Source organism: Zosterops lateralis (assembly GCF_965231275.1).
Source record: "Zosterops lateralis genome assembly, chromosome: 16".
Classification (NCBI taxonomy): Eukaryota; Metazoa; Chordata; class Aves; order Passeriformes; family Zosteropidae; genus Zosterops; species Zosterops lateralis.
Genome location: NC_139776.1, coordinates 10,945,601 through 10,965,403, shown reverse-complemented (window position 1 = coordinate 10,965,403; position 19,803 = coordinate 10,945,601). Strand labels below are relative to the sequence as shown.

General features: G+C 42.0%; 1 protein-coding gene across 2 annotated transcripts in view; it reads left to right on the top strand.

Annotated features, from left to right (window-relative positions):
* Positions 1-497: 497 nt before the first annotated feature.
* Positions 498-19,803, top strand: part of DHX35 (DEAH-box helicase 35) — a 31,270-nt gene continuing 11,964 nt past the window's right edge. The window contains exons 1-14 of one of the 2 annotated variants that reach the window (XM_083872972.1): positions 498-572; positions 1,958-2,091; positions 2,476-2,568; positions 2,728-2,805; positions 4,383-4,487; positions 5,332-5,393; positions 6,082-6,151; positions 6,775-6,834; positions 8,760-8,872; positions 9,026-9,122; positions 10,241-10,399; positions 13,379-13,589; positions 16,604-16,728; positions 17,170-17,224. In XM_083872972.1, coding sequence (XP_083729098.1) covers positions 533-572; positions 1,958-2,091; positions 2,476-2,568; positions 2,728-2,805; positions 4,383-4,487; positions 5,332-5,393; positions 6,082-6,151; positions 6,775-6,834; positions 8,760-8,872; positions 9,026-9,122; positions 10,241-10,399; positions 13,379-13,589; positions 16,604-16,728; positions 17,170-17,224 — 1,402 coding nt within the window. In that variant the 5' untranslated portion in view covers positions 498-532. The remainder of the gene's footprint in view (positions 573-1,957; positions 2,092-2,475; positions 2,569-2,727; positions 2,806-4,382; positions 4,488-5,331; positions 5,394-6,081; positions 6,152-6,774; positions 6,835-8,759; positions 8,873-9,025; positions 9,123-10,240; positions 10,400-13,378; positions 13,590-16,603; positions 16,729-17,169; positions 17,225-19,803) is intronic. The other variant, XM_083872973.1, reaches the window with a different exon arrangement.

Genomic DNA, 19,803 nt, shown 5'->3' with positions numbered 1-19,803 from the left:
ACCAGCAGGGACTTTTGGACAGTGATCTTTCAACCCCGTTAAATCCTATGTTCCCCCATGTGACCACAGAATGGGTTGGGTTGGAAAAGAACTTAAAGCTGATTTCACTCTAAGCCCTGCCATGGGCAGGGACACCTTCCACTGTCCCAGGGTGCCCCAAGCCCTGTCCAGCCTGGCCTTGGGCACTGCCAGGGATCCAGGGGCAGCCACAGCTTCTCTGTGCCACCTGATCCCAATTTGTACCTTATTCCCTTATAATCCACATTTAACAGGACATGGATTCCCTTATATTCCTCAGACAATCACTGCACGCAGTTTGCCGGGCACTGGCCGTTTCTAATGGCTACCAGCAGCTCGGTTGTGTCTCGTTTGTCAACCCTCGCCCCTGTGGGCCGTGAGGGGAGAGGGGCGGGTCCGTTTTTGGCGGGAACCGTCTGGCGCCGCCTGGCGGGGCGGGGCGCGGTCTCCATGGCAACGCGGGCCGCGTCACGTGGGCGCCGCGCGCCGCTTCCGGCCGCCCTCTCACCCCAAGATGGCGGCGCCCGTGGGGCCGGTGAAGTTTTGGAAGCCGGGTGAGGCGTGTGGGGGTGCGGGGATGGAGCCCCGCCGCGGGCCGGCCGCGCTGCGGGGAATGGAGCCCTGCCGGCTGTGGTGAGGGGTGTGGGGGACAGAGCTCCGAGCTGCCTGGCCGTGGTAAGGGGTGCGGCGAACGCCGGCGGCGCTGCCCCCCTCGGCTCTTTGGGGTCGCTGGAGCGTTTACAGTGAAGGGCAGCAAGGCTCTGAAAGGATTCGAGAACGTGTGTTGTGAGAAGCGGCGGGGGGAGCTGGGTCTGTCGGTCTCCAGAAGAGAAGGCTTAGGGGTGACCTCACCGCTCCCTTCAGCTCCTGCCCGGAGACTGTGCTGGGCTGGGAGCCGCTCTGTGCCGCCGTGCCTGCCCTGAGAGAACCGGGGAAACGGCCTTAGACTGAGACACCGGGCATTCCGATTATCTGTTACACTTTTTTATTTCACTGTTCGGGTGGTCAGGCATTGGAATAATTTGCCCGAGGAGGTGGTGGAGTTCCCATCCCTGAGGGTTTTCATAGAGGCGTCTGGATCTGGTGCTGGGTGATGCGGTTTAGGGATTACAGTGGTGGTGCAGGGCTGATAGTTGGACTGGATGATATTGGAGGTCTTTTCTAACCTTGATGATCCAGTGAGGACAGTGGGGAGATGGCTGTGCCCTCACTGCCAAACCCCAGGGGGTGTTGGTGGCTCAAGCAGGGTGCTGCCCGCTGTGGGGTGGCAGGGGAGGGGATGGAGTAGGCGGTTTGTGGGTGTGTTGCCCTTTTCGGGGGTCTCCAAGGGATATGAAGTGCACGAGGATATCCCAAGGAGTTCCGAGGGACCAGCAAAATCCCGGCCATGGGTGGGTTAACTGTGGTTAACACCAGGGAGAGCAGCTCAGTGGAGAAGCCCCTTGAAAACAATATTTTTAGCACAGTAATTGTTGATTTTTGGTAGAACTGCTTGGCAATTCTGAAAAGGACTAACCTTTTAACAGTAGTAGAAGGGCAAGCAAAGAAATCCTACAAAACAGGGGAATCTTCCTCTTTGCTCTCAGACTTTTTTTGGTTGAACCTGCAGCTGGAAATGACACATTGTGTTGTTCAGATGAGTTTTGTTTCTAGTTCACTTGCATGATTCCGCAGTTGCCAGTAGTTTTGTGCTAATTTGCAGCAGGAATAAATCAAGTTTCAGTTCCTGAGGTAAGTTCAGAGCTGAAGCGAGGGGCATATCCCTTGTTTATTGTTAGGTAATATTTCGATTGCTTTCACAGGAAACTTGTTTGTTTTTTTTTTTTAATATGCTGCCACGCATAGTTTCTACTTGAATGAAACATATTTATTTTGGCTGTATTGTGCTACACCAGGCAGAAGTGTATTGTTCCAATTAAAATTCAGTGCTGTTGTGTAGGCTCAGAAGGTCCCGGTGTCAGTGTCTCGGAGGAGAGGCAGAGCCCTGCTGAGAGCAGCGCTGTCACTGTCATCTACAACCCTTATGCTTCCCTCTCCATTGAACAGCAAAGGCAAAAGCTGCCTGTTTTTAAGGTACACAAGTTCTTTTTGATATATTAAATACTTTGTAGGATGTCTTGTGTCTTTTTCTTTTTTTTTTTTTTTTGAAAGAGCAGTATAAAATCACTTTGCAACATAAATAATGATTTTATGACTTTGCTCTCTATTTATTGGAATTTATTGTCCTCTAAGAACTTAGAACTCTAAGTTCTAAGGGCTTTGTTGCTGTATGTTGTTTATCATATGCTGTACGTATCATTTAATCATTTTAAAGGACTTTAAAGTTCAGCTTTTGGCATGAACTCCATGTAATGAGAAGTTACTGTGTCTGCCAGATATGTAAATATTGTAATTTTAATTGTTTTCTTATATTTGTACAACCTACTTTTTCTGTTTAAATGTCACCTTCTCTTTCAGCTAAGAAATCACATACTTTACCTGGTGGAGAACTACCAGACCCTGGTGATCATTGGGGAAACAGGATGTGGGAAATCAACGCAGATTCCACAGGTAAGTGTCTGCTTGGGTTGGTAAAATCAGGTGGTCCCTCAGGGGATTCTGCATGGGACATTGAACAGAACGAGGTGAAACCACAAAGTGTGAGGAGCTCACAGCTTGGTGTGACCACAGCATGACCAGTGTCTCTGCTCTCCCCACTGTTGTTTGCAGTACCTGGCAGAAGCTGGCTGGACAGCAGAAGGAAGAGTTGTTGGGGTGACACAGCCTCGTCGGGTCGCTGCTGTTTCTGTGAGTGTCCCCATCTTGTCAGTCTGTTTGTATTATAACCTCCAGTTTGTCAGCAGGTTTTGCTGATCAGCAGGAATCTGCACAAGCTCCTCAATGAATAGATGTTTCTGCTTATCTTTCCCTAAGAGCTGCTGGTGTTACACACTGAATTCAACCTGATTAGTGGGGCTGGCCAAACATTCCAGCACTGCAGATGTAGAAGCTTTGAAGTAAAATTGACTGATGTCAGCAGAACTGTGTATGGAAGTTAGGGCTGAGCTGTGATTGACTCAGGACTAGAATTGTGCTTCTGTGACCCTCAACTTCTTTCACAAGGTGAAACAGTGATGTAAATCTGTGTATAGTTATGCAGCCAGTGGAAAAAACAAGAGGTTGTACCTCTTCCTAGTAATTCATAACTAGGTTTTTAATCTTTTTTTCTGTGTTTGTTGTGGGGTGTGGAATTTTGGTTTCCCCTTGTAAAAATATCAGGCAGAAGAAGAAACAGTTTTATTGTGAGATACTTTTGCACATACATATGACATCTTGGAGAGCATAACATCATCTGGAAGTGCTGTGAGGGGAAAAGGGAGATGCTGAGGACAATGACTTCTCCTGTCTGGTAGCAGCATGCACTGAAAACATCCAGTGCTGCTTTGTCTTCACAGCTGCTGCCAGGCACTGAGTTGGGTGAAGTTTCTGCTGCAGCATTCTTTTTATAGAGAGCTGAGGTGCCATTTTAAAACCCTCATTTTGCCTGTTTTCTATAATATAGTAAATGGTTTCTACAACATACCAGCATCTACCTGGGTGAAACTGCAGAATCCAGTGTTCTCTGACCAGATCCAGTTTGGTTAAGGGAACAGTCTCTAGCAGTGCTCTGCATCTTGTACTTTGGGCATTCTGCCTGCAGTGTCCTCCCTTTTCTCCTTCATAGGGCATCCAGCTGACAGAGCACAAGTTCTACAGGAGATATTGTGAGTGCTGCAATGATTTCTCACAGCAAACTCTCTTCTCTTTTCCCTTTCATGTCTCAATGCGTCATTTTTAAGCCTAAAATAGAAAGATTATTCCATTCAGGCTTAGGACATGGAGACAGCAGGGTTTTTCTTTGAGACTGTTCTTGCAGACTGCCTGGACTGTGGCTGTTACAGGAAGATGAGAAATATAACTGATGATTTATTGCTTTGTCTTGAACTGAAAAAGATGTTTTATTTTAATAGGTGACTTATCTGCTCTCCCATCTAGAGCATGGGGGTTGTTAGAAATAAAGATAGGTAGTTGCAAAGATATAAGGCATAGTTTAGAAATTCCTGAACTTCTGCTTGCATTATCCAAGAATTCTGAATCCAGTTATCCTGAATTCCTGGGCTGAAAGTGATGGAGTGATAAGATTCCAACTGAAATCATGAATTCACTGCCTGTAGGTGTGGGTTAGAGTGTCACTCAAGTGACCGACAGTAACTTGTTGGAATTCTGCAGGGATTAGTTTATGTATTGTGGAGTTTTATTATGGCTTTAGATGTGTTTGTAGCTTGTTGTGACACAGGGCTGAGGTGTGTGAGCAGTTTGTTGCTGATGAGGATCTCTTTGCTCAGGTTGCAGGCCGAGTTGCTGATGAAAGAGGCGCAGTGCTGGGACACGAGGTGGGATATTGTATCCGCTTTGACGACTGCACAGACCCACAGGCTACGAGGATTAAGGTGAAACATGGGATTAGTTGTAACTCTTCTAGTACTTTTGCAAAATTAATGAGAACCTTGTGATGCCCAGTCAAGAGAATAGGTAACATTTCAGTTTCCCAGGTGAGTACCCCAAAATTGTGCTTGAAATGGCTTTGGCAATCCAAATCTTGATGACATGAGTACCTGTTCTATTCTGATAATCTGACAAGCACAATTTAAATCTAGAGGACAATTTCAAGGTATGGCCAGCTGTTGGTACAACACTGGTGTGACCAGAGTATCACTAAAAGTCATAGGGAAAGGCTGCAGTGAATCACAGATTAAAGGTATCCTCTGCTAAGAATAGATTTTGATTAAAAGCACAGATAAAACCCAAGATGAGTATGTTGAGAGATAATTTGATGGATTAAATAGCAACTTTGCAGCTATTCTTCAGTGCTGTGGGCAATGTCAGTGTTGCTTCTGTTCCTGTAGAAGAGGATTTGCTTTAGTTGTGCTGGAATAGCAGTGATGATGAATAGACAATTTGCTTTGTGATTTTGTAATTAATTTTTTTCAGAGGTTGGTGTTCCTTTTACAGTGAAAGAAATGGATTTGTTTGTTCATTGAATGCAGCTGAATTTAATTTTTTAAAAGCATGATGTTTATTCATTTAGAGTTGGAAATTTGGAGGGTTTACCGTCAATTCTTGTTTAGTTCAAGACCATGGTTGCAGTCACAGTCTAATTTGATAGATCATTAGAAAATCAAAGGCAATGAAACATTCAGGCAAAAGCCTAGAAAATGATCTTTAAAAATCACAGTTAGTTGAGACTATATGATAAGGATTTTTAAACTTTTTTTTTCTTTCATTTGCTTCTAGTTTTTAACCGATGGTATGCTGGTGAGGGAAATGATGGCTGATCCTTTATTAACAAGATACAGGTAAGAAAACATGGAATGAATGCTTGCTGAAGTGCAATTTGGTAAAAACCTGCTTTTTTCAAATTATTACGATAGCAGTTTTAATAAATTATTAGTGGCTATTATAAATTAAATACCAAAAAAAAAAGAAAATTATTGTAGAAGTCTGGCTTCTTTATGTTGTAAAAACAACACTGTTTTTAGCAACAACATAGTGTTGTTAGTTGATCACTAACAACAGTTAGTGATTGTTAGTTGATCACAACTTTTGCAACACCAAACCCAACATTTGATGCTGTATTTTTGAGAAAAAAGCTAAGGGGGCCTTATGAAGTCTGAATTGTTTCATTTCCTAATTTTAAATTATTTTTTCTTCCTTATACTAATTTAAAAAATCAACAACAAACAGGCTTTTCTGATATCCAGAAAACCTCTGCAATTTAGTAAACATAGACTTGTTTTCTTCTACCCCTTTCCAAAACCAGCCCAAATAGAGAACAGTGTGTATGTCCCATGTGATTTCAGGTACATTTTTCTCCCTGCTCCATTGCTGCAAATTTTTTTAACTTCCCCAGTTCTGTCAGTGGCTGTGAACAGTAATAGTCCAGCAGCAGATTTCAAATAATGGTGTTTCTAGAAGGCAGGGAGACACTGATTCTAGTGTAAGTCAAATAATTTCTGAAACCTTACCTTTCTGCTTTTTTCACAGTGTCCTCATGTTGGATGAAGCTCATGAAAGGACTCTTTATACAGACATTGCCACTGGCTTACTAAAAAAGGTAATTATTTTTTAATTCACTGTAATTCTGTGATTTTAATTTGGTAATTTTAATACAGTTCTCTGTAGCTGTTTTAATTTCCATCCTTTTCATTCAACCTCTGATTCTGATGGCTGGTAATTGAGGGAGTGTGATTGCTGCTTCCTCATTTAGGGAGTGTGATTGCTGCTTCCTCATTTATCCTGCAGCCTGTTTTCCATACCCAGCTATTTACTTTGGTCATCTGACATTCAGGATCCTCTGTTTCTTCCCCCTGATGCTGAAATCTCTCCTTGGCTGATAGTACCAAAAATACACTGTTGATTCTGCTGCTGCTGATCATGTGAAGTGATCTGATAGGGGCTTTTTGCTGACTTTCAACCTACTAAAGACCTGACTCCCACCAGAAATTAGGAGTAGATTAAAATAACTGACTGAATGCCCTTAAGATAAACACATAAAACTCCAAACAGTCATCGGGTGCTTAGCATCAGGGTGGCATGGCTACTTCATTCTCATCTGTCTTGTAGTTTAAAGTTGTTTTACAGAGAGCTTTCTGGTAATCTGGATTCTGTAAATCTTGGTTCTAGTCTTGTATTTCAGAAAACAGTTTTAACTCTGGGTGCTGTTGGTCTCTCTGCCAGGTTCAGAAGAAGCGTGGGGATCTTCGCCTGATCGTGGCTTCAGCCACCTTGGATGCAGAGGTACAGCTCAGGGATTTGGGTTGGAGTGCAGTGACATTAGCTGGCAGCTCCACTGCTGTTTCTGTACAGAAATGAATCCTCTGTGCTGTTCAGGTGGCATTGCTGCTGCTGGAGTGGTGGCAGGAAAAAGTCTGCTGTAGTTCAGCTGCTCTGTTTGGTGTTCATGTTCTATTGGCAGACTGTGTTGGATGTGAATTTAAAATATGAATCTGCTTTTTATATATTGATATATTTTTTCTCCTTATTTGTATTCTTTATGAAAATATGTTCTCTTTGTTTTATTTATTAAGAGGCGTTGATTTAGCCCAGTTTTGCTGATAGAAATAATCTGAGGCAACAATAGACAAGTAAAAATAAGTGATTATGAATAGATTTAATTTCAGTGAGATCTTACTAGATTCCTGATTGACTCATGGCCTGTGGACACCTATGTAAACTTAGTAAAAACATCATTAATTTAATTCTGAGTCGGAACAGAAGAAGAACTCTCTTAGAGCCGAGCAGTGTTTGACCCAGCCCTGTGCTGGGCTTGTAGCAGCAGCAACAGGAGAGGCTGTTTAGGGAGAGCACGTGAGCCTGTGCACCTGCTGTGGGTCTGTTCTGTCTGAGCTGCCTCAGCATCTGCAGTAGTTGTAGTACAGATATTAGTCTGCACCTTCCTGCTGTTTCCCTCTACTGTGTGTTTATGGACCTGCTGTTTGGTAATTTGTTTTTGAATTTGCAAGTCTCCAGGACACCATGAGTAATTTTCAGGAGTTTACCACCTGCTATATAATGGACTACTTGCTCTAATTCTTTCAAACCTGTTAGTTTCATCAGGGATCTCCCAGTTCTTGCACTGGGGATTTGTGTTTTAAGAAAAAAAAAAAAAAAGCCCAAAAGCAGTTTTACATTTATGTTGTCACCTTTGATTCTGTAAACCTCAGCTGTGTCTTCTCAACCTTGTGCTCCCCTAGCACAGCCTCTTCAGTCCCTCCTCATATGGCAGCTATTCCATCTCCTGCATCATGTTCACTCCACTTCTCCCCTTTTTCTAACTGCTCTGTCCTTAATAAAATGTGGTGGAGAGAGCTTGCACATGGCACTGAAGATGTGGGCACATGGAGATTTCCTTTAGTGACAAATATGCCATGAATGTTGGTGTGCTGTGCTTTGGTAGTGTTTGCACTGCTGTATATTCTGTACATTACAGTGCACAATTTTAAATGCCAGAAACCACATTTCAAATAGATGACAGTTAATCTAAAAGGAATTAATATGAGCAAAATGATTGGTGTGACTGTATAAACATTTTTTTAATACAAAGAGTTGATGGTTATCTCTACAATGCTCATAAAAGTTGAGATGAATTATATGGGTTCTTAAGTTCCATCTTTTGCTGTTATTTATTGAAAATACTTCATGACAACAAATCTAAATTTATGAAGGTGTCTCACAGTGCATAAATCAAAAGCTCATAAATCATGCCTAACTCTGCTTTTACAAAGTGAGATCTTGGTGTTCAGTAAGGGCTATAAAATTTACTTGCTCATCCACAAATGGATGAGAATTTGCAGGCCCTACACAAACCTTTTTGCAGCAATCATTTCTAAGTTCTTCTTAGCTTTGACTTTGCTAATGTGATAAATCTAGTTAAAAGTTTCTTTATCTTCTTTTTCCAAATGTATCAGCTGATATAATTGATTTTATTTCCTTTCCAATTTTTACTTCTCCAAGTAATAAATATGCAGCACTATTTGTGCTAAATGGCTGAACCCCAGACAGAAGAGAAGGCAACAAAATCAAACTTTCACATTTTTTAGTTTGCACTGTCAAATTGACGAAGTAAACATCCAAGTGGTATTGTAACTTCTTTGTGCCCTTAGATTTTTCTCTCCATACCTTTAAATGTCAAACTGAAAGTGTTTGTTTTTATTTTAATGTAGAAATTCAGGGATTTCTTTAATCAAAACGATACCGGTGACCCCAGCAAAGACACCAGTGTGATCCTTACTGTCGAGGGGAGGACGTTTCCAGTGGACATCTTTTACCTACAGAGGTGTGTTCCTGTCTGCTCTTGGCAGGAGTGGGACTGTGCTATCAGTTTGGGTTAGAGCTCTGCTGTCCCAAACCTCTCTGTTTGTCCCTGCTGGAGGGGAGGTGTCTGTACCTATTTTTCTGCTCATGTCTCTGCTGTTTTCTCTCCCCATAGCCCTGTTCCTGACTATGTAAAGTCAACTGTGGAAACTACAATGAAGATTCACCAGATGGAGAATGATGGTGATATACTGGCATTTTTAACTGGCCAGGTACAGGCATAAGCTTTTTTTTTTTTTTTTAATTGCTTTACAGTGCTGTATTGTAAGCTTTGCAAAGCTGCCTCAGTCTTCTGAGACTTTTCTTAGTTGTGCTTACTTTATTCTCAGTAGCGATGACAAACATTTCTGAATTGGGAGCAAAATTAGGCTCAAATAGTCCCAGAGATGTGAAGACAATATATGGCCTGAATTTATCAAAGCTAGTGATGGATGATAGTTTTTGTCATTTAATGGTGTACTTGCTCAGCCTTGTTAGTGAGTGGAGTATTGTGTGGTTTGCTGGTGCAAGTCACACATACCCAGCTGTTAAATTGACAGTGAATCATCATTAATAGTTAAGAGAAATGGAATTTCCATTTGTTAGGCTTAACATCTGAAGTGTTTGACAGAAAAACAAATTGCTATGAGATCAAAATGTTCTGGTTTCTTCTGCTCTGTTTGTGCTTCTCAGCTCACTTTGCAGCTGGGAAGAGCAAATGGGAGGCAACTCATTTCTCCAGTGAGGAGCTAGCTTCAAGAGCTTCAATAACATCTTGCATATTTTCAAAAACAATTCCTCCTCCCTTTTATTGATTTTACTTTGGAATAATGAATTTTTTATTTCATGAGGCAATGTTTGAACCTTTTGTTTTCTATCTTTAAGAGTGAGGTGCCACAGCTGAGATTAAACATGAAGTTGAGCAAGAGATGTGAATGCTGTTCCTGTGCCATTCCTGATCCAGACCCACAGCATTCTGCGCTGCCAAAATATTTTGGCCTCCCATTTTGCTCTCACCAGTTGAGATAGACAGGAAAATTAACCTGCTTCCTCTTGAGCTTGGTTCAGTCCTGCCCCTGTGATTTTGCTCATGTGTTTGTGGTAGGACTTTGACTCAAATGACAATGAACATAAACATGTGTATAAAGCTTTATTTATTATAAAGCTTTACTTATTATTAATAGCAATTTCTCTTAAGAATATTACAGCATGGAGTGAGCTAGTCAAAGTCCCGGAGTTTGAACAATTACAATGGGGTTTTTTTGGTGCAGTTTTCTGTATCTAGGTGAGAGGAATGTGCTGTTAAAGTGCAGCCCCTCTGACTGTGTGCCCTGTGCTGCTCTGGCTGCAGGAGGAAGTGGAGACTGTTGTTTCCATGCTCATAGAACAGGCTCGGGCCCTCGCTCGCACCGGGATGAAGAAGCACCTCCGTGTTCTCCCCATGTACGCTGGGCTGCCTTCCCCTGAGCAGCTCAAAGTGTTTGAGAGAGTCCCTCACACTGTCAGGAAGGTGAGCTCTCCTGTCTGTCTCAATCTCCACCCCCCAGAAGGGTGTCTGCAGCACACTGGTGGCATTTATCAGGTTCACATAGTGGGACTGTTGCAAATGCTGCTTTGGGGGAGGCTTTCTGCATCTCCCATCAATGCCTGTCAGCTTTCAAACTGGGGGCCAAGAACATGTTCCCTGGCTTCCCTTTTCATCTTTCACCACTCCTAGACGTGTCAGTTCCAACTCCCCTGTCTGCCTCATCAACTCTGCAATTTTTAAGTGTCTCCATACAACTTTGTCTTTGTCTTCATTCAGTTGCAGCTTCTTACAGTCTGAACTCCTGTGCTTTTACCTTTTCCTTTCTTTTTGTGATCTAAATGGCTGTTTTCCACCTCTAGTGGAAAAATTAGTGACAGAGTGGGAAAGTGCTGTATTTTCATCTAAGGAACAAGTTCAAACTTACTTGATTATAGTGAAAAAAAAGCTTTGTTGTGACTTCTGCAAGTATTGTTTGGACATTTAATGTCACAGAGGATGTGACATAATTGGATATGATTAGTGCTTTCTGCCTATGCAGAACCTGTGTTGGGGCTGAAATAAGCTGACAAAACTACACCAAGGTGACATGTAATTCTTGTACTTGCTGGAGTTTGACAAGTGGAATTGTTCATATGGCATTGAAGAACATTCCATATAAATACTTCTCTCTGGGATATTACATTAGTCAGTTAACTTCCAAAATTTAATTTGAATTTCAGGTGAAATAAGCATTAGATTTCCCATTGTTGTCTGGGAACAATTATTTTTAATATTTTAGATAAGTGAATCCCTGCAAGAATGCTGAATCTCTTCCCCTCCTATCCCCAACCTCCTTCCAGTGTAGAAGGAATAGCTCAGTGTAACTGAGAAGCAAAAGAAAATATTCTTTGTTTGCTACGTAAGAACACTTGATTTGTAGTCAGTTAATCTTTTTCTCTGCAAATGCTGCCAATGATTTTCTCTGCAAACACTGCCAAGCTTTTCTTTTATGAAGAGAGAATAAATTTGAATAAGAAAGTGATTGTGAGGCTGTAAGAACTGCTATGCAAACTGGGTTTATTGCAAGCTCCTTCTGCTGCTTGTAATGTATCTTTTTGTGCTCCTGAGTGTGTCCTGGGCCTGTCATGGCTGAGATGTCTCACTGACTGTCTGTGGGAAACAGAAAAAGCAGAAAACCCTCTGAGCTGTGTAGATGCAGGCCTAGAGATAGAAAGATACAGAAACAAGGATGTGCAATAATAAAACTGTGTTTCTGTGCTGTGTAGAGGTAGGCCTTAGCAAGCAGAAAAATATGTCAAGCAAGATAATAGGAAAATTTAATGATGAAGCTCTGTGCTTTGTTTATAGAAACAAAAAGCACTTTATAGTGTAAAAAGTTTCTGAATAGCAAGAAATATGAAAAAAGCACCTATTGTTAGATATAAGGTATACGTATAGTGTTAATGATTGGTTTCTGCAGATGTCTGTGACCTCTTAACAATTTGGTATTTGTTAGAAAACTTTTAAAAGGCCTTGTAATAGAGAGAACTTTGGTTGCTGTTGGCAAGACAGGAGCTGTTGCCATCTTTCGATTGTCTCACCCTATAGTGAGGCTGATGTTGCAATAAGAGCTCGAGGAACTACTCCCAGCAGTCTCATCCCGTTATTTGGAAATATAAATCCAACAGCTGCTGTTTGGCCGGTGGGGTCACTGAGACCAGGGAGCTCACGGGTGTAGGAATGTCTGACGATGGCACAGAGGGGGATCTCTGGAGACCAGGGAGGCTCTTGGAACATGTGGTTTATTGCAGAGGGCATGAGTGAAAGAATGTTGCCTTCAGCCACCAACCTGGGCTGAAGGGGTGCCCCCAAGAGAGCGCAGGTCCTTGTTACAATACATTATATCTCTTATTGTGTTGGATATTCTAATTTACAGTAACCAACCAGCGTGAGATACAAATCCTACAGAATTTACATACAGCCTATGAGAACTGCTACATTACCATATCACTCTGCATTCTAAACTTTAAAAGCTACTTTCTAATCTACTTTTTCCCTGATACTTTGGTGGGGCTCCTCCTCTGGGCCCCTAGGTGTCCCTTTGTTTGCTATCACTCAACCCACCTCTAGCTAATCACTGTCTTCCTGCCTGCCATGCCTACATCTCAAAGCTTGCTTTCATTTCCATTTCACTCACAGGCTTTATACTTTCAGAATCTCTTGCCAAACAATCATATCTGTAAGCTTTTCCTGTCCCATCTTTCCCAATACATGGGATCCTCTCTGTGCCTGTCCCTGTGTGCAGGAGCAGCTGAGGATGGCAGGGAGAAGGAACTCTGCTGACCTGAGATATTCTCGAGTATGTGGTTTTATTGCAAGGGTCGTGGGTAGAAAGGGCTTTGCCTTCAGCCACTAGCCTCAGCTCAAGGGGAGCCCCAGAGAGAGAGGGAGAGAGAGCAAGAGGGTAAGAGAGTACGAGAGGCAGAGAGCAAGGTGACAGGGGTCAGAGTGCACGGGGAAGAGTGGAGGGGTAAGAGAGCAGGGGTAAGAGCGCTGAGAGAGGTCTTTGTTACAATACATTATATCTCCTTTTGTGATGATTATTCTAATTTACAGTGACAAACCAATACAAGATGCAAAATCCTATAGAATCTACATACAGCCTATGTAGAACTACAACATTACCATACTGTGTTATATTTTAAACTCTAAAAACTACTCTTTAGACTTTTCTATTTTGCTACATTGACCTTTGGATTCCTTAGCCAGCAGAAAGGTATCGTTCAATCAAAAGGGATTCTCCTTCAGCTGGCCAGGCTATTGTTTTCAGGTTATATAGTAACTAAGACTCAGTATCCTACAACTCAAAGTAAGCTTCCATTTCTATTTCAATTATAGCTTATATATTTTCAGAATCTTTTGCTAAGCGATCATATCTATAAGGTTTCCTTGATTCCTCTTCCCCCACACCTGTGCCCGCAGGTGATCGTGGCCACCAACATCGCGGAGACGTCCATCACGGTGCACGGCATCTCCTTTGTCATTGACTGCGGCTTCGTGAAGCTGCGTGCCTACAACCCCCGCACGGCCATCGAGTGCCTGGTGGTGGTGCCCGTGTCCAAGGCCTCGGCCAACCAGCGGGCAGGGCGTGCCGGCCGCAACCGCTCCGGGAAGTGCTACCGCCTCTACACAGGTCAGCGCTGTGCCCTCGGCTCCCCGCTCTGTCTGCAGTGCGGTGATGGTGTTCTACACCACAGTGACACAGGCTCTGATATTGTTGGAGTCCAGGGTACGGGGAAAGCCTCTCAAACTGCTGTCTCTCTGGTTAGAGAATTCTTCCCCTGTCTTCTCAGCTTGTCTTCTTTCTTTCAGAGGTTTTGCTGTGTCCACTGAAAGGCACCCAGTGCCCACTCGTGCTCACTCAGGGAAATCACTTCTCGGCGAGGCACCCAGGGACGCCAGTTCTCAGGTTTTATGGTTCTTTCCCTCCCTCTCGCGCCAACCACAGAACCAGAGACAGAGTCAGATTTAAACCCTTCAGAGATCGAGGAGGGAAAAACATTCCCTCGAGCCCACTAGAACCACCAGCCTTGAAATCTCGGGAGGAGAAAAAACCATAAAACCCGAGAACTGGTGTCCCTGGGTGGGCATGAACCACCAACCTTTCGGTTAACAGTATTGAAATCTTGGGAGGAGAGAAAACCATAAAACCTGAGGTCCGAGATTCCTGCTGGGACCCCAGGAAAGCATTGCCTTTGGCCTTAGCCCATGGGAAAAATTGGCGATGCTTATGGAGGAAAAGAGAACAGCAAAAATTTAAATTAGATAGTGGTTTAGTTTGTCACAGGGTGCAAATTTGTAGTTTTGGGTTTTTATAATGGAAGTAGATAGAGGCAAGATGGAGAATTTGGGGTGGTGTCCTAAGTTGTTGTTGTTGTTCTTCTACTCCATCTTCTGCTGTGGTGGTGGTGGCACAAAGACATTGGTAGAATGCAGGTGATGGAGAAAACTGCATATCTGAAATTAGTAGTAATTATTGGTACAGAATTGTAAATATAGTACGTTTCAAGAGTTAATTGGGTTAGAAGTCCTTAAGAGACCTTGGACACCAGGTCTCTTGTTCTTGGCAGTGGTGTTTCCCAGTGTGCTAAGCCTGGTGTTAGGCGGTGCACTGACCTTCAGATAAAAAACTTAATAAGCACCTTTCAAGACTGAACTGTGAGATCTGCTCTGATTTCTAACTCTGGCACAGGACTTTGAAAAGGAAAAAAAACCCTAATTAAGGGAATCTTGGACTCAAAATCCAAGCAAAGGCTGAAAATGACTCCTTTATTTTTGAGATGTGTCTCTTTTTTTATACTATTTTATACTGACCAATTCGATTGGTGAAACAAAGGCAAACTTCTTCAATCACATTGGTCTGGCCAGAGGGACATCAAGAAGTCCCTCCTAAGAAAAGCAATGAATAACATAGGTACAGTTAGAAAAACATCTCTCCTGTTTACAGAAAATTTCTTGGGAAAAGAATTTCAGAAAACTAAAACAACTCAGGCATGGAACCAGGGCTACAGTGGGAGATTAAGGAGAGAAAGATGTGTTTGTGTTCTCTCATTGAAAGAACTGAATTTCCTTTTGTTGTTCCTTGGGCTTGTTTAGAAATGCCTCATTCTGATGTTCTGGGTGTTAGAAACGGATTCTCTTTGTGAGTCAGAAGCACAATTGGGGCAGAGTCAGCGGTTGCAAACATGAAATGTTAATGGAGCTTATTAAAAAGTTTGTTCTGCAAGGATTTTGGTTTCTGAGCAGTTTCAGTTTGTAATACTTTACCAGTATTAAAATACTTTACCAGTATTATACTACCAATATTACAGTATTACCAGTATTGTAATACTTACCAATATTGTAATACTCTCTTCTCTGACTGAAGTCTTCAGAGACCTTGCATTTAACAAAAAGGCTCTGGAAATCCTTTATGTAACTCAGAGAAAACTTTGTGTCTCTTTTTTTCCTAGGAATAGCTGCCAACCCCAAATTCTTCCCTTGAATCAATGACCCTGGCAGTGCACAGAAATTGCTGTTATAAATAAATCTGTTGGCCACCTCACTTTGCCCAGAGAGCTGCAATCAAAATGTCTCTTCTCAGCTGCTTAATGAGAAAAGGCTTTGCAGCTGAACACTCCCATTGCTGATGGGCTCTAGTTTTACTGGAGCTCTGAGATGTTGGAGATGAAGCATTTTCCTTTCAAATGTGCTTGCCAGCAGTTGCCACGTTAAACCAAGCCATGATTTATGGTCTGAATTTATATGCATCCAGTAAGAGTCAGGAGACAATATGTGCTATACAATATCCCAAGCTTACACAGTTTTGTGAGTGTTTTACTAGAGAAACCATGACTACACTGAAGATATTTTTGTTTGCTCAAGAGCTGGTCTAGAGAGTGCTTTAAGAAGTGTTTTAAAGGAGGAAAAAAAATAACAAAGAAAAGAAGAAAGTGCACAGAGTGAACAAAAGCAGAGAAACAGCGCTGTCTTTGTCCTAGGGAAGGTTTGTGATAGAAAAGAATTCTGTAGAAATGAAAATGGTTTGGGTGAAAATAATGTTAAATGTACCTTTTTTTTTACTGCAGAACAGTTGGTTAGTGGAAGGTTATAAAGGTTTTGTCCTTACCTAGAGTATTTTTCCAGACTTGGACTTTATAGTGAATGTGATTTTAAAAAGGCATTGTTAAATAAATTGCTTTTCCATCCTTAATCTTTATTTAAAATATATATTTCAAACCTCCATTTGTTTGAGTAGTTACAAAAATAGTGTTCTAGTGCTGCTTTGGAACTTCTCCATGTATCTTTAAAATTGCTTTTTTGTAGTTTTGCACCCTGCCTTTTATTTTCTGACAAAAACATCAAACAGAAGAGAAACAAAACATTTCCAGATTTCTGTGAAGAATTTATAACATTTCAGATTGAAATGTGGGTGGGTGAACTACAGAATTAGCACTGTAGCCAAAGCCAAACTGAATTTCTATTTAAATAAAAGTAATGTAAAATACAGTAATTGGAGAAAGATCTTTGGGTTAGAGATCATCTTTTAACACCTGTTAAGCATCCATATGTGATGATTTAAACCTGAAATGGGTGTGATTCTGCTGTGGTGACTGCACAGAATGGGAGTTGAGGCTCAGTGCCAGTTGTTTGTTTCTCCCCCCACAGAGGAGGACTTTGAGAAGCTGCCCAAGTCCACAGTGCCGGAGATGCAGCGCAGCAACCTGGCCCCTGTCATCCTGCAGCTCAAGGCTCTGGGCATCGACAACGTGCTCAGGTTCCCCTTCCTCTCGGTGAGTCCCAAAGGCTCTCCCCTTTCCTTGGCCTGAGGAGAGATCAGTGACAGCCCACAGAATCTTTCAGCATTGCCCTGCTGGTCTGGAGAGCTTTGTCCCCTGTCAGGCAGCAAAATGTGTCCCTGGGAGCCCATAGTGCAAATAATGTGCGTGACCGCTTAGGAACAGCCATTTATATTCCAGAGTTTGATGGTAAAATTGTTGAGAAGTCAGGAAAGTCTTCAAAATACAAACTGTGAGGTACTGTAGAATTGTAACTGCAGTCTCTTTGCACTGAATATATGAAGAAGGAAGGGTGTGAGAGCTCTTTCTTCATTTTGCAGCAGAGAGTAGGTACTTAAGGATTTTGCAGAAGAGGAACATCTATGAACTCATGTTCTATGCTGAACTCATGTTCTATGCTGATAACTTCAATCAATGCACATTTTGTCTTCACAGCCACCCCCCGCACAGTCAATGGTGCAAGCTTTAGAGTTGCTGTATGCTTTAGGAGGTGAGATTTTAATGCTTTACTTTATTTGTAGCTGTGCTATAGGAGTTGTGAAAAAAATTGCAATTTGTATTTGGTGATTAGATAGAAAGTAATAAAATTTGCATTTGACAACTGTGCTCTGAGAAAGGAGGAGAAACACAGCTGTGACTGGTGGAAACTTTTTGTTGGGGGTTTTTAGAGTGTACCTCAATCTCTTCTGCATTTACTTTCTTTTCTTTTGGTTATTTCAGACATGTAAACAAGCAAACAGCAGCAATAGAGTTTAAATTAGAATTTAACTATTTAGATTGGGTAAATGAGTGCCTTATAGCTATCTTATCTGTATCTCCTTGCAATTTCACGGGAGGAAACCAGCTATTTGTCCTTGCTAGAACAGGGCTCTAAGCTGATGAGGTTGTTTGTTCCCTGGCAAATCCTCTTTGTGTTCCTTCACTCCTTACAGTGTGGTATGAAGATAAAAATGGAGTTTGGACACTAATTAGACCAGTAGAGGAGTTAGACATTAAATTTACCTACATCTACTTATCTAAATTGTTACATACCTAAGGCTTGGTGTGGTGGTCTTTCATTTCATGTTACTGTGCCAGCAAAGGAAACATGTAACGCTTGCAGATACAAACAAAAAAAGTTGTAAGCAAAGGTTTCGCTGTAATAACCCATAATTTATCAAGGCTGATAAGTTGCTGATTGCAGCTTTGTTGCTTTAAAAAGCATAGTGTGTCTATTGTAAATTTTCCTGTTAACACATTGCAGTCATTATGTGATCTTGCTGTGTGTGTGCTGGAACTCTGCCTAAGCACTGTGAGTCAAATGTGATGCCTGAATTTGGGAGAGCTCAGTCCTTGGAGGCTGTGCATGAAACCCCGCAAGAGAGTGTGATAGTTTTCAAACTGCCTCCTTGCTACGATTTTGAAGGTTTGACTGACCAAAGTTATTAAGAGCTAATTTAATTATAAATTTTAAAATGAACTCCTGTCTGTTGTCTGCTCTGGATGCAGGATGGGCTGTGGCTGAAGGGCTACACCTGCTGTAGTGTAATGCTCTTTGTGTTTGTGCTGCTGGTCCTGCAGCTGAGGCAAAGTTCAAACCCACAGCAAGTCAACCTCTCCTGATTCTATTAGCTGTGATTACAGGATACAACCACTAACAAAAACCCCTGATCATCCCTAAACCCAGCACATTTTCTCCTGGATGAGCTGGAACTCAGTTTCTCAAGGCAGTGTGTGTGATTCAATGCACAGCTTGCTGGCTTTTCATGCTTTGAAATGTTTGCTGCTTGCGAAAACTCTGCTCTAGTTTTAGTATTGAACCTGCCAGTTATGGACAAGTCAACAGATACACACAAACTTGTGTGTAATGAAAAGGAAAGATCAGTCTGACAGATCTTGAGAGCATAATTCAAAGTACTTTTCTACTATTTAGCTACTTAAAAAAGAGTATATTTTTTAAAATTCTGTTCTCTGTGTTACTGATCACAGCTTATTCTCCAATTCATTGGAGTCTGACCGACACTGTTGACATATGGTTTGGTTTTAGGTGGTTCTGTGAGGAGCAGGGACTTGGACTTGAGCCTTGTGAGTGGGTCCCTTCCAACTTGAGATAGTCTTTGATTCTAAGTGTGTTCATTCTGGTTTTATTCATTATGCTGCTGTTGGATACTTTTAACTCTCAGATCACACTGTAGTAATATGTTTTTATACACAGTTTTCAATTCCTTTTTGTGTGGTGAGTGGGATGTCTGCTGCCTAAGTTTGTTTATAGGAAGAACTGTTATAATGTGGAGGTTTTTTGACAGCTGTTTAGTCTTTTTGAGTGCAACAAACTAAACAAAACAGAAACTTGATGTGAGGCCAAGCAATCAAAACTAAGCTCTGTTTGACTTCAGCTCCTTGTTTGTAGCTAATTCAGAGCTGACAATGTTTGCTCCATAACGTAAACACGAGGCAGCATAAAGGAGATTGTGTAAGTTTTGGAAGCTTCCAGAGGTTTGTGGCTGTTTTTAGACCACTCACAGATGCTGTGCTGTAACTTGTGGCAGTCTGCTCTCCTTTTCTTCTCCTGGAGCTGTTAACTCTGCCTGGCCAGGGTTTTGCCCTGTGCTGGTTCTGTTCCATCTCGCCAAGGAGAGTTTCACTTAAGGCACTTGGCTCTTGGCACCCTCTGCAAGCTCAGAACAAGGACCTTCACAGTGGCTCAGGAACGTGTTGCAAGGATGAATTCACAACCAAAACCACCTTAGGGAAGTGGAGAGGAAAGTTCAATAAACTCACTGATTAGCTGGGTGATGTTTTGGCAGAAGTGTTCTGCTTGTGTAGCTTCAAAGAGCTCTTATTCTCTTGGCTGCACAGCTTTGTAGCAGAACAGAGAAGTGCTGATCTTGGTGTTTCAGATGGAAAGAAATGTCTGTGATACATGGATTCACTCTTCACCTTAAACTTCAGCAAAAACTGAAGTTAAGTTTTAGGTAGTTTATTAGGAAGATTTTTATAAGGTGCAGAGGTGAAGCTGCCCAAGCATTTGCAGGTGCAGTGAGGATTAAATTTCTCTTGTGCAAGTAGGAACATGAATTTCATCACTGG